At 39.0% G+C, this 12489-nt stretch overlaps 1 protein-coding gene across 1 annotated transcript; it reads right to left on the bottom strand.

The window, feature by feature from the left end:
* Nucleotides 1–6296: 6296 nt before the first annotated feature.
* arl3a (ADP ribosylation factor like GTPase 3a) lies at nt 6297–11779 on the bottom strand. Its single transcript, XM_058386227.1, has 6 exons — nt 11627–11779; nt 10402–10545; nt 8404–8520; nt 8172–8222; nt 7748–7933; nt 6297–7630 (listed from the first exon to the last, which is right to left on the bottom strand). Exons 1-6 carry the CDS (start codon nt 11627–11629, stop codon nt 7583–7585), a joined length of 549 nt encoding a protein of 182 aa, XP_058242210.1. The 5' UTR covers nt 11630–11779; the 3' UTR covers nt 6297–7582.
* Between the last annotated feature and the right edge of the window lie 710 nt (nt 11780–12489).

Below are 12489 nucleotides of genomic sequence, written 5' to 3'. Positions count from 1 at the left end.
CACTCACTGTTAATAACAGCTGCAGTATTGTCTGGAAGGAAGTAACTTTTGTCTTGAGATCCTGTAAGTTCCTGTGAAATTTGTCCCACCCTTCTATGGGTTGGTTGCACAATTCAAAGCTGATGCGTAACTATTTCACTTCCTGTTCCAAATAATTCCAAATTTCTATTTTCTATAGGATCTCAGTGTTCTATCTTGCTCATTGAACAAGTCACACACACAGATTTGGCCCTGTGCCTCGTATAGTTATCATCCTGGATGGTGGGAGTGACCGTGGTGTTCTGCTTGGACATGAAGCATAAAATGCAGAGTCTGGGAAACAAGCTGATCCTTTGCTATGATCTGAAAGTTACCTTCATCCAGATGCTCAACCTACTGGCATTGTCCAAAAAGTTACTACTATTGTTGGATGTGGCAAATTTTTTGTTGGGGGAGCTTTAATACTCTCAGTGATACTGCAGTGAGAACTGATTGTTTTGTTAATTGTCCTATAAGTCAGTATTCTATCTACCTCAAGAAAGCTTTTTTCCAGAATAATGTCTTTATCTGTCTACCTGCACTTTAGACTCATTAGACTCACTTTAATCTTGAGGTATCTCCTTGACTACAACACAGTACTTTATGTGCTCTGAGAAATTCATAGGTCAACTTATATTAACTCTTTCAGAATAGACAATGAAATGTTTACTGGCTAAAAGAAGAATCATCTCATGCACTGACGAATTATGCATTTTAAAGGCAATGGATTGTCTATACAGATGCAAGATATATTTCGACTACATTTAAGTATAAAATGAACCATATGTCATACTCAGTGAGTTGCTGAGCTCTCCAAAGCCTTGATTCATTACAACAGGTTGGGGGGTTATGTTTGAGAAACAGTTAATCATTTGCCAAGCAGTTTAATCATTTGTTTATGGCTTTGAGAATATATAGTTAGTGTTTGTTGAGCTTTATGAGGTGTGACTAGAATATCTGGCCTTCCTCTACAACAAAACTCCAGAGCTCTTCCTTGACATCATACCTACAACATACTGGGTCAAGATGCACCACGATGATGGGTCATCTCAAATCTTACAGTCCTGTTTAGCTAACCTGTGTTTCTAGTTCCAGTTTTGGAAGCAGCAATGACGGTTACAGGTTGTGATATGTCACGTCATGGAACACAGCCCTGTTACAGCACGGTGGAATTTTGGGGGTGGGAGAGAGGCAGCACTAGGAGGATGGAGAAAGGGAAAGTCATCAGTCTCCAAGAGAAGCTCATCATTTATTTATGGAGTGTAACGTTCCTGCCCTTCTCCTCCCACTGCCCTTCGCATCTGCACTCATTACACACACACACACACACACACACACACACACAATACCGCCAACACATTGTGACCAATTAGAGATCTGAACAAAAATTCATCGTCTTTCTTCTTTTTGTCTCCTCTCTGCTTGCTGTGGGTGGACACGCCATATGCTCTAAGTATTCCACAATGGGTTTGTTTTTCATAGCTCCACTGTCCCATGATGCTAATCGTGCTGGCTGCTCAAGCAGACCGACTACAGCCCGTGGGAGGACTCTGGCCTCCAGAAGGATTGATTGCAAAACACAGCAAGGCTCCTCTTTGCATGTGATTGCTGGTCATATTTCACAAGGGCTGGAGAGAACAGATAATGTCCGTTAGGACTTCTAAAACCTCTCCTACCCTGAGTCCGTATCAAACTATATAAATTGTTGCCTGTTTCTTGTGTTCTTTCCAGGCTTGGGTATAGATGTACTATGGAGAGCATGAGAGAAAGATAAATGTGTAGATGTATTGGTAGAACAGCTGCAGGGCCTTTTGTCCTGTTTCTGCCATCACAGGCAGTGGATGTCTCTTTGCTGTCCGGTACACTGTAGCCCAAATTTACACAATAAGCAAGTCCTGCTTCAGAGTTCTAGTCCTGCTCTGGGCTGGATGAAGTGTCACATGTGACGGCTGATCAGATTAAAGAGAATTTGCTATGAGCTCTCCCCTCCTTTAACATGCATTATTAAACCATGTCTGCAACTGTATGCAACCTTCTTTTCCGACTCAGATAGCTGTTTGGGGGGAGGGCTATTGTTTTTTTAATGGTAGCTCTCTGGAATGGATGGATTGTTGCAAGCATTTTTATATAGTAGTTCAAGAGCTGTTGGTTATCTGATGGACCTGTGGGTGATTGGAAGATGACAGGCTGTGGTGAATGTGGTGTAAGCTGACATTGTTGCCAGTCTTTTCTTTGTCATTGAGTATTCACACAATGCATATGGCAGACAGGAGCATTGACACATTATTATTATTATTTGTATCACTGGATTTGTGAATGTTAAGATGTTGTACTTCTCTCTGGAGAATCCAGAAGTATCAGTTCTGTTTTATACACATTCCACCACAACTGCCTCCTGTTCACGATCACACATCTTTTTTCTTTTTTTTTTAGTCATAGTTCATAGTCATAGTTGTTGATCATTATAACTGAGCTTTAAGTCATGTATAATAAAATATGACCTAGTAACAGAAAACACCTGCTGTTTCCATTTCTACTCCACTTTGACCCCTGAATTATTATTCAGTATCTGCTATGAATTATTCAGTAACTATACTTAAGAAAGAAATGCAGTTACTGGTCCTGTGAGTTTAAATGGATAAAAAAAAACTTTTGATGCTTTCTACAGGAAAGAATGAATCCCCAGAAAGTTCGCCAGGAATCAGTTTGAAACAGAGATGGCCAAAGGCACTGGCTTCTAACAGCAAGCAAACACAAGAGCACTATGCTGCTAGCATGCTGGTTAATGCCTTCTTTTTTCTCCTGTCTCTTCTTTCTACCTTCAGTCTTACTCCCTCAGTGTGACTAAGCAAAGAGGAAAAAGAAACATATGCAAACACACCCACCCATCCCAATTCACTCACATGCTGTTAGCTTCTTACATGGCCAGTAATATATTTACCATGTAGAATTATAATTTTTTGCCATCCAGCACAATATGACTCCAATCCCTAAATCCAGGCAGGATAATCCAAAATCCCTTCTTGAGCCCTTGAGACAGGAAGCTGCAGGGGAATGTGGGTAATTTCTTGGACATGGGAGCTGCGTTCCTGACTTCTAAGTAAAAAGGGTGGTCACGGTGGGACAGTCAAATTAGTTTATAACCAATGTCATGGTTTCATGTCATTTATTAGCAATTTTTTTGTCTCCCTTTAAATGTATTTATTATTCAACTTTAATAAAGGTCATTAAGAATTGAGTTAGACAGAATTTAGTTTAATATCAGATCAATTTTGGACACAATGGTACTCAAAGATAAACTCTTTGGGTGTTTTCATAATCAACAAACATTTGTTCACTATGTCAAACCATTGACAAATATGTCTACCCTGCATTAATAAAGCTCATAAGTAACATTGCATCTTTGTTTCAAAGAGGGAGAATCATTAAATATCACTCCTGGATACATATCGCTAAATTCCCCAGATATCTACATTAATAATTTTGGAGGGTGGTGAGAAGAGCTCAGGTAACAAATAGGGCAGCCAGAGCAGCAGTTTTCCCCAATCTCTAGTTGCTCATTACAGGAATATGAAACCAGCAGTTCTGCGCAATATTTGGAGGCCTGACTCATCCCACACTCTTTATGTGTCTTTGATTAGACTGGGGCTTTTGGAAACAGAAGTGTGACGTGACATAGTGTGGTGCGGGTAAATGTGTAGAGCTCTGAGGCAGCTAATGCAAACAGCAGCTGCACAACAGCTGAGAGGCTGTCTCCCAGCGGAGCAGCAGTGGTAAAACACACCTTCATGGGGGCCCTTGCGTCGGGGCATGTGCGCTTACACACACACACACACACACACAGCTGTCATAGAAACACAGCTGTCAAATGCATCTAGCTGCACATCAAATACACAACAATGTGGTGACGCACTGACAAGTTGACACCAAAGCATGCTCGCACACACACACACGCATACACAAACAGGATGTGAATCTTGCATTAAGCTGACCCCAGTAAAATGTAAATAACTAAACCAAATCTTATAAATTAATTTAAATAGAACATCTGCCAAAACAGAAATACCTAAGAAAATCCTAGGCTCACTATTATGCTGCATGTGTAGGTTTTGCTGTAACCTTTTCCAGGCAGTCTTCCCTTCACAGTGTTTCCCGGATACATCATCATGACTCAGTCCAGGTCAGTAAGTTAACACTGCATGACTACACAAAATGAGCTGTAAACCAGACACCAAATGCAATTATTCACATTCTATCCTGTGTTAAATTTATTTACAAGTGGAAATGGTGAACTTATTCATACAGATGAATCAGAACAAGATATACAGATGTAAAGATTTATTATGTGGTCATACGCTGAGAAGGCTGAGTGTGAGTCTCAGTAGATTAATTATCTTTCCTGTTCCCTGATGTTTGATTCTGGAAAGTCGGCAAAGGTTTCCATGGCTACACAAACTTTATTTCAATTCCTTGTACAGGCTTTGACCTTTGACAACCTGACACAGAGTTAGCAGTTTTTTCCTTTTGCATCATGTCGATGTCCGGGTGCATGAGAATCGCTTACCGCTTGGCACCAGAATGTGCTATGGCTAGAAAGCAAGCTGGCAAAGGCAGTGTGATACTCTGTGTAACATTCTACTGGGACCTGGATCCTGGCATTCATGTGGATGTGGAACTTACCTAAACAACAGTATTCTGCAATATATGAGAAACATGACAAAGAGCTCAAGGTGTGGAAAGGATTTGGCCTACAAATTCCTCTGATCTCACCCTAATCGAGCATCTGTGGGATGTGCTGGACAAGTCCTATCTACAGAGGCCCCACCTCATAACTTACAGGACTTAAAGGAACTCTTGATGATGTCTGGCTGCCAAATATCACAGCCTACCTTCAGAGGTCTTGTGCAGTCCATGTCTTAACAGATCAGAGCTGTTTTATTAGCACAATATTAGGTATATTAAAGTTATTGTGGATCAGTGGATGTGTGTGGTGAAACATGTATTTATAACATGAGATGAGTTTAATGGTAATTAGAACAAAACAACCAGCCAATCAAGTAGTATATCTATCTATATAGAGCAACCAGGGAGAAAACTAGCTCTGGGGTTTGAAAATGACTGATGAAAAATAATCAATGAATATTATTTTAAAATTTGTGTTTAAAGTAAGAATATGTTTAATATTCTTGTCCACAATTGATGATTAAGTGACTGCAGAATTATCAAGCAAATGTTCTTCATATTGTGTCCTAGCAGAACCTTTACACAGCACTCAGAAGGAGCAGGTCATCAGCCATGCTTCAAGCATCACAGCAGTGCAAGATGTTTCCATGGTAACATAAGTTTCGATCGTGGTGATATTGGGCTCAACCTTCTGAGTGAAGGAGGACACTTCTTATTAAATGAGTTGCACTGCCTACCATACCAAATTAAGACATTTTTTTTCACTTTGTGCACTACAGTATATGGCCAGAAGATATAGTTCTTCTCCAGACTGTTGCCACAAAGTTGGAAGCACACAGTTGTCCAGGATGTCTCTGTATGAAGTTGTATTTAAATGTCCCTTCACTGGAACTAAGGGGCCCAAACCCATTTCAGCATGACAATGCCCCTGTGCACAAAGCAAGGTACATGAAGACATGGTTTGCTAATTTGGAGTGGGACAACTCAAGTGATCTGGACCTCAACCCCACTGAACACCGCTGCCTATGAGCCAAACATCAGCACCTTACCTCATACGGTGACTAAATCTGGAAGGGGATGTTCAATAAGCACAATGGGTACGATGGTCTGGTCATATAGTGTATCTTGGGGTGAAAAAAAATAAAAGAAAACCCAATTGTTTTGGCACCATAAAAATAAATTGAAATCTGAATTATAAAACGAATTGTGGAAAACAAAGGTGTGGTTCTGGTATTGCTTCTGTTCAGGCTAAAGCTATCAGATGGGTGGCTGCTAATAATTCAGCTATGTGTGAATCTTTTGTTTAGAGGAGGTAAATGTTTTTTTTCATGTCAGGCCCACCTTACATCAAGCATGTGGGTTGCATTCAATTTTACCAGCCTCCTACACTTTCCTAAAACTAACACAAGCCCACATTTGGTACAATACAATATCTAACACAGAAAGAAAGAAGCACTTGCATTCTAACTCTTAACTGCTGCAAAACAAATAGATATTTACAGAAAAATAATATACTGAGCGAAGGATAGGATAGGATATATCACCCTATTTAAAGTAACTGCCTTTTTGTAATAGAAAATGCCCAAGTCATGGTATGTTGGTGTTTCAATCTGTTTATTATGCTGACATGACTATCCTCTAGAAAGTGTTTCATAAAATATTCTGTAAAATCATCAGCAATCATAATCATTTACAATGGATTTTCATTACAATCATTTACAATGGAGTATTTGAAAGAATAAAGGAAAACAATGTACAGTAACAGGATATGTATGTTTGTACCGTCATAAACCTTTACCAGGTTCTGATGTACTGAGGCCTGATGAATGGAATGTTAAAGTACACAAAGTAAAACACTCACTGATCCCTGTCCCAAAACACAAACAGACAAACTAAAAAAAAAACCCCACCAACATGTCAGTTCCTTCCTTTTCTCTGGTGGTTATCAGACTGGACACACTCACACACAAAGCACCTCTCCACTGCCACAACCAGATGCTTAAGCCTGCTAAACCTGTTACAAGGGCACCTGTCAGTTTCATTCAAGTCCTGTCCTAAATGAGAGGGGACTGTCCTTCCCACATTCTGGCTTATCCTGATGCTTGCCATTAACCAAATTAAAAGATGAGTACAGATTTGTTTTTGGTACTATGGTACAAACCAGCAAAATGCTCTTTGGAAGTCAACACAACAGACACATTACAAACAGAAATAAGCAGGATTTAATATAAAGAACTAACAAACTTCTAAAAGGACATAAAAAAAACAAAACAGTGTATGGATAAACTCAAGTGTGTGCCCTCTGACAGGGCAAATAAGTACGTATGCCAAACAACATCCCGTTGACATCAGTTCAGAAACACTCCTGCAGTCTATAAAACTAGTTTTCACTCATTCTACGTGCACACATACATGTACACACAAGCACATACATTTCTGATAGCTCATAGCACATCATCAATCCGCAATACATGAAGTAACAAGCCTCTGCTCAGACAACACAGAGTGTCTAGGAAACAATGAGGATCTCAGTGTAAATCCATGATGAGCCTGTCAAAACCTAATGCTGGGAGTGCTGGGTTTTATTAGCTGCAGTGTGTTGGGTTAAATGTAGTGGTTATTTTAGGTGCACTGGTTAGTCTTCAGACTCAACGGTAAAGTGACAGTAGATCAGATGTTCCAGGAGGACTGCGGCAAAGAATCTGCAGCGCAATGGTGGTGGATGTTTACTAGCGTCAGGGAGGTTAAAAGGTCTTGTCCTAGGCATCCTCAGCTGCCTACAATACAGAGATCATTCCTCGACAACCTGGTCCAGCTTGTGAAGATTCCACAGGTTCCACAGTGTTTGCTTTTTCACGCAGTGCCTGGATGGCTTAAACTCCTATTTCTTCTTTGCCGTGACATTCTTGCACACCCAATTCATGCCATCCTAAACAAATCAAATTGTGCAGAAATAACTGTGCAAATGTTTTTTTCTTTTTGAAAAGTACTGGTATCTACAGTATGAAAAGTGGAATGCTTATGCATAACAGAGATTTTCGTGTACCTGGACTCCCTCGCCTGTGAGAGCAGAGCAGGACTGGATCTGCCACATGCGATCTCGAATGGTGTGCAGGTTCAGACCCTCTGCAATCTCTGAAGCCGGAGCAGCGGTGAGCAAGTCTTGCTTATTTGCAAAGATAAGGACAGGGACACCGCTAAGTTTCTCCTCATCCAGCAACTCGGCTAGTTCCTGCAAAATAAAACCCCAACGAAACACATATACACATAGTAACTGTTGCTGATTTTTATTAACCTTAAATTACATTTTACAATTCCTTTTTTATAAAAATGTAAAGCGTTCATACTTTATACATACAGGCTGTGATTTTCTTATCCATAACCTCCCATAACACTCTACCCTGAACTCAAGCTTCAACTAAATATTTGTGCAGACACCTGATTTCACCAATATTTACTGATATGCTCACCTGTCCTGTTTCTTCGAACCTCTTCCGATCCGCGCTGTCTATGACGTAAATCTAAAAGAGACAAAGCTCTATTAAGGAAGTGTTCACAGCGACAAGCACAAACATGACCAACTTTAGTTGAGCATATTAAAATTCAGATCATATTCATTAATTACATTCTGTGAAGCAAACTAATGTAACATCCATTGAGATTAAAAACAGTGACAGGTAACAGGCTTTTAAAAACACTCACAAGCACATCAGTGTTTTCAAAGTAGTTTCTCCAGTATGGTCTGATCTTTCTCTGGCCTCCGATGTCCCATACATTTAACTTGAAACCCTGGGATTGTACACTCTTAATGTTGAAGCCCTGGAGGGAAAAAAAAAGATGAAAGAGAAACATGCAGATTTCCTTAAAAGGAAAAGTTCTTCCATATGGCAGGAGAAATGAAAAGGAGGCACAGAATGTTTTCCTTGCATTCTTACACCAAATAAAACCATTAAACTCCCCACACTGCATATAAATGGGTTCCGTGTGCCTCACTTAGAAAAGTTAGCTGTGAGCAGATTTATTCATAAATCATTTGTGTGAGCATTTACACAGGAAAATCACAATATCAGAAAATACTCTTGTATCCTACTTGTGCTCCTGAATGTTTGTAAATTTACACATAAAAAGACTAGATATATAAACCTTGATTCTTTGGCTTCATCACATATAAATCGAGATGAGTAACTGCTCTATTATATGGAAATTACAACTGTCAATTTCTATAACTTATAGTTCAATAAATAATTTTTAAATAAATAAATTTATGTACACACAAACTTAATGAGCATTTGGCAAAACCCAGTCTTTTCATATTAATGTCGCATTAACTTGAAAAAACAGAAATATAAAAAACAAATAAAGAAAGCAATCAAATATAAATCCATAAAAAAGCATTTAAAAAAAATATAATTCAATTAAGAACGATGTATAAAAGGAGGGTGTGTAAGTAGTTTCCATTTTCCCCAAACATCTTTCTTTAATGCTGTGCAGCACTTTATTAGACTAAGTGACCAATAAGCCTGGCATGTCTCATCTGACTGCAATGTATCTGATGCAATCAATGGACTTCCTATGACACTTCCTGTTCCTCCAATATGACATTTGTGATGGTCCTCTGGTGCAGTCACAAAGACAATTTGCTTGTGTTTTTGCATTGTGTAGCAATTTTCCCCTTCGTTTTCATGTTAAACCAATTTCTTTTCATCTTATTAAATTCATATTTACACCTTTTACAAACGCAAATGATCCGCGTCAGACACAGGCCTGGTAATTTACATCATTCTCACACGAGTATTATTTGTACAGCGCTTTTAACCACAGACATTGTCTCAAAGCAGCTTTACAGAAGTATAGGAACACACAATAAAAATTATGAAGTTTGAAGTTACCATTTATCCCTAATGAGCAAGCCTGAGGTGACGATGACAAGGGAAAAACTTCCTGAGATGATACAAAACACTTTACTCATATATTGTAAATGAGGACCAATGTCACAGAAACTTGCCATTTAATAAATGTAACCTTGATCTGTACATATATAGCAAAGTGAATGTAAGGTAATGCTTTTCTGACAGCCCTGTCACCTGTGGGGGTGTTCAAAATCTAAATTTAATACTTACCATGAAACATTTGTGTGGTTGTCCTATTCAAACACACCTGACCTGGTTTATGATGAGTTTATTTACCAAACCAGAACACAACTGTTTGAGCAGAAAAAACACGATTTATTTTTTTGTACAGGCACATTAGTAGCCTAGTTCAGAGGTTTTCAAACCCTGGGTCAGGACCCCTGGGTGGGTCGTGAGAGAAAAAAAAAATGGGTCACCAATATGATTTAAGGAAAATGTTCTAAAATTAATGAATGCAATTTTAATAATAATAAAACAACAATAATAATAATAATAACTTCGATTAGAAACACACTTTTTAAAACACTGATGATGCAAAGGCTTTAGTAGTTATATTAGTAGCCTGTCTTTAATTTATTTTATGCTGAATATGAGCAGGTGGAAGTCGAAAAGTACCATTTATGATTTTTTTAGGAACGTAAATTAGCCTCTCCACTGAATATCCAATGCTAAGCAAAGCAAGCATTTCATTGCTACTGCCTTTTACAATATGTGTATATTTTTTTAAAAAAAGTTAAAAAGGTCACATTTAAAAAAGTCTGAAAACCACTGCCCTAATTAAACCTTGTACCTGTGTAGGAGTGATGTGACTGATGTCCTCAGAAGCCAGCTGCTTGAGCAGTGTTGTCTTTCCTCCATTGTCCAGTCCCAGGAGCAGGATGCGCACCTCCTGGTCTGGAGCACTCTTCAGCTTTCGGAGAATTGATAATAAACCCTGAAGTACAAAAAACACAAGTTTATCAAATCCTGGTCCAGAAGAAACCTGACAGATTTCATAAATGAAACAAAATGGACTTCAAGTTAAATGCAGGATCAATTTCATTTAAACATTACAGACTGAAAACTGTTCGCTGAACCTTCCAGTAGTCAAAAACGGCATGTACATAGGAATAAAATGTAAAAAATGGAATAGATCCAACATTTTATCTCCTGCTTGTAAGTAAAGTTAAATCACAAATAATAAAGAATGAATGATCTGTATGATCTAATGATGAAAAACAAGTGTGAAGAGGATGCTGAATGCAATATGTATAGCACAGCATTTGTTCTAATGTTCATGTGACAGCTTTTCCAATCACATAACCAAAATGAGAATATACTGAAAAAAGGTTTATAAAGTCTTAGTTACTCTTCTGAATGCTTATAACAACTCTTAACTGAGAAAATGTTCACTGAAATGTTCAATGGCGACGCAGATGCTTATTTAATTTCATTGATATATTTTATATAAAATGCATTAAAGTAATTCAACACAATCCCTGCATTTCCCAACATACATAAAACTGATTCATTAATAATAGTTTTAAATGTTAAATATATTTAAATGTTTTATTGAAAATGACGTCAGCGTGTGAAGACAGTTAGTTAGAGTTCTTGCCATTCAAGCGACTACATAAGTGACTATTAACTAGTTTTATTTGGCGGATTAGCAGGAGGGCAATGCGGTCAGTTTTCGACTGAAATCAGATTCAGACTGCGTGAACAGACCTAAAACACAATAAACACTCTCAATAACATTTTACAGTATTTCCTACTGATAACTAATAAAGACAGAAACGTCTCCATCTTCCGCTAGCTGGTTACAGTTACGTACACAATCCGTTAGCTAGCTGATTAGCTAGCGACCTAATTTTGGCACGTTAGCTAGCCGGGCCCTTAAAACATCAATTTTAATCTGTCCTTCAGTTTCCCATACATTCGTGTCGAATAAACGGGTCACCGTGAAGTGTGCGTGGGATGATTTCCACCCAGTCTGTTACACATTAAACTAATAAACAAATGAATTCGCTACGCACCATGTTGATGGTTTTCCTCCGAAGACGCCGAGGAGGGTTACTAGGGAAGGCGGTGACGTCACGAGCTTAGTCGGTTCAGAGATCACCGAGGAGATCCGGTGAGAGGGCGCGAGGAGTCTGGGAGATAATCCACACACACGCTCACCGAGCAGTTTATTAGGAACACTGCCTTTGCTCCAAAAGCAGCCTCACTTTTTCGTGGTCATTCTACAATACGCTGGACACATTTCTTTGAGATTCTTGACATGTGCATCACACAATTGCCGCAGATTTGTTTTTCAGCTGCTCTTTCATGCAGTGAATCTCCTGCTACACCACATCCCAAAGGTGTTCCTACTGGATTCAGATCTGGTTATTAAGAAGGCTGGTGAAAAACATTGGCATGTTCATGAATCCTGTTTGAGACAACTTTTGACATGGTGTATTATCATGCTGGAAGGAGCCATTATAAGATAGTAGATAAGTAAATTGTGACCATGATTGACATTCTGCATTTTTTCCCCCCCCCAGTCAAACGTCTAGTCTTGTTGATCCTGTGGACGCTGCAGCCTCAGTTTTCTGTTCTTGGCCGACAGAAGTGGACCCTGACGTGGTCTTCCGCTGTCGCTGTTGTGTTTTCTAGGTTTGTTTCACCACAATTGTACTGTGCCATAATTTTTTGTTGGCTTAAACCAGTCTGGCCATTCTCTGTTGACCTCTATCATCAACAAGACCGAACTTTCTTTTTTACCATTCTTAGTAAACTCTAGAGACTTGTGCATGGAGATCAGCAGTTACAGAAATACTCAAACCAGCCCATCTGGCACCAATCATGCCACAGTCAAAATTACTGAAAATACCCCCCCAATTTGATGGTTGATATG

Source organism: Hemibagrus wyckioides, linkage group LG03 (genome assembly GCF_019097595.1).
Source record: "Hemibagrus wyckioides isolate EC202008001 linkage group LG03, SWU_Hwy_1.0, whole genome shotgun sequence".
Taxonomy (NCBI): domain Eukaryota; kingdom Metazoa; phylum Chordata; class Actinopteri; order Siluriformes; family Bagridae; genus Hemibagrus; species Hemibagrus wyckioides.
This window is presented reverse-complemented; position numbering and strand designations above follow the sequence as displayed.

Excerpts from the sequence above, each read along its gene's own strand:
- arl3a (XM_058386227.1), bottom strand. Across the intron at positions 8,223-8,403 it reads TTGAAAACACTGATGTGCTT|ATTTACGTCATAGACAGCGC; the intron begins GTGAGTGTTTTT and ends TGTCTCTTTTAG. Across the intron at positions 7,934-8,171 it reads GGTTCGAAGAAACAGGACAG|GAACTAGCCGAGTTGCTGGA; the intron begins GTGAGCATATCA and ends TTTATTTTGCAG.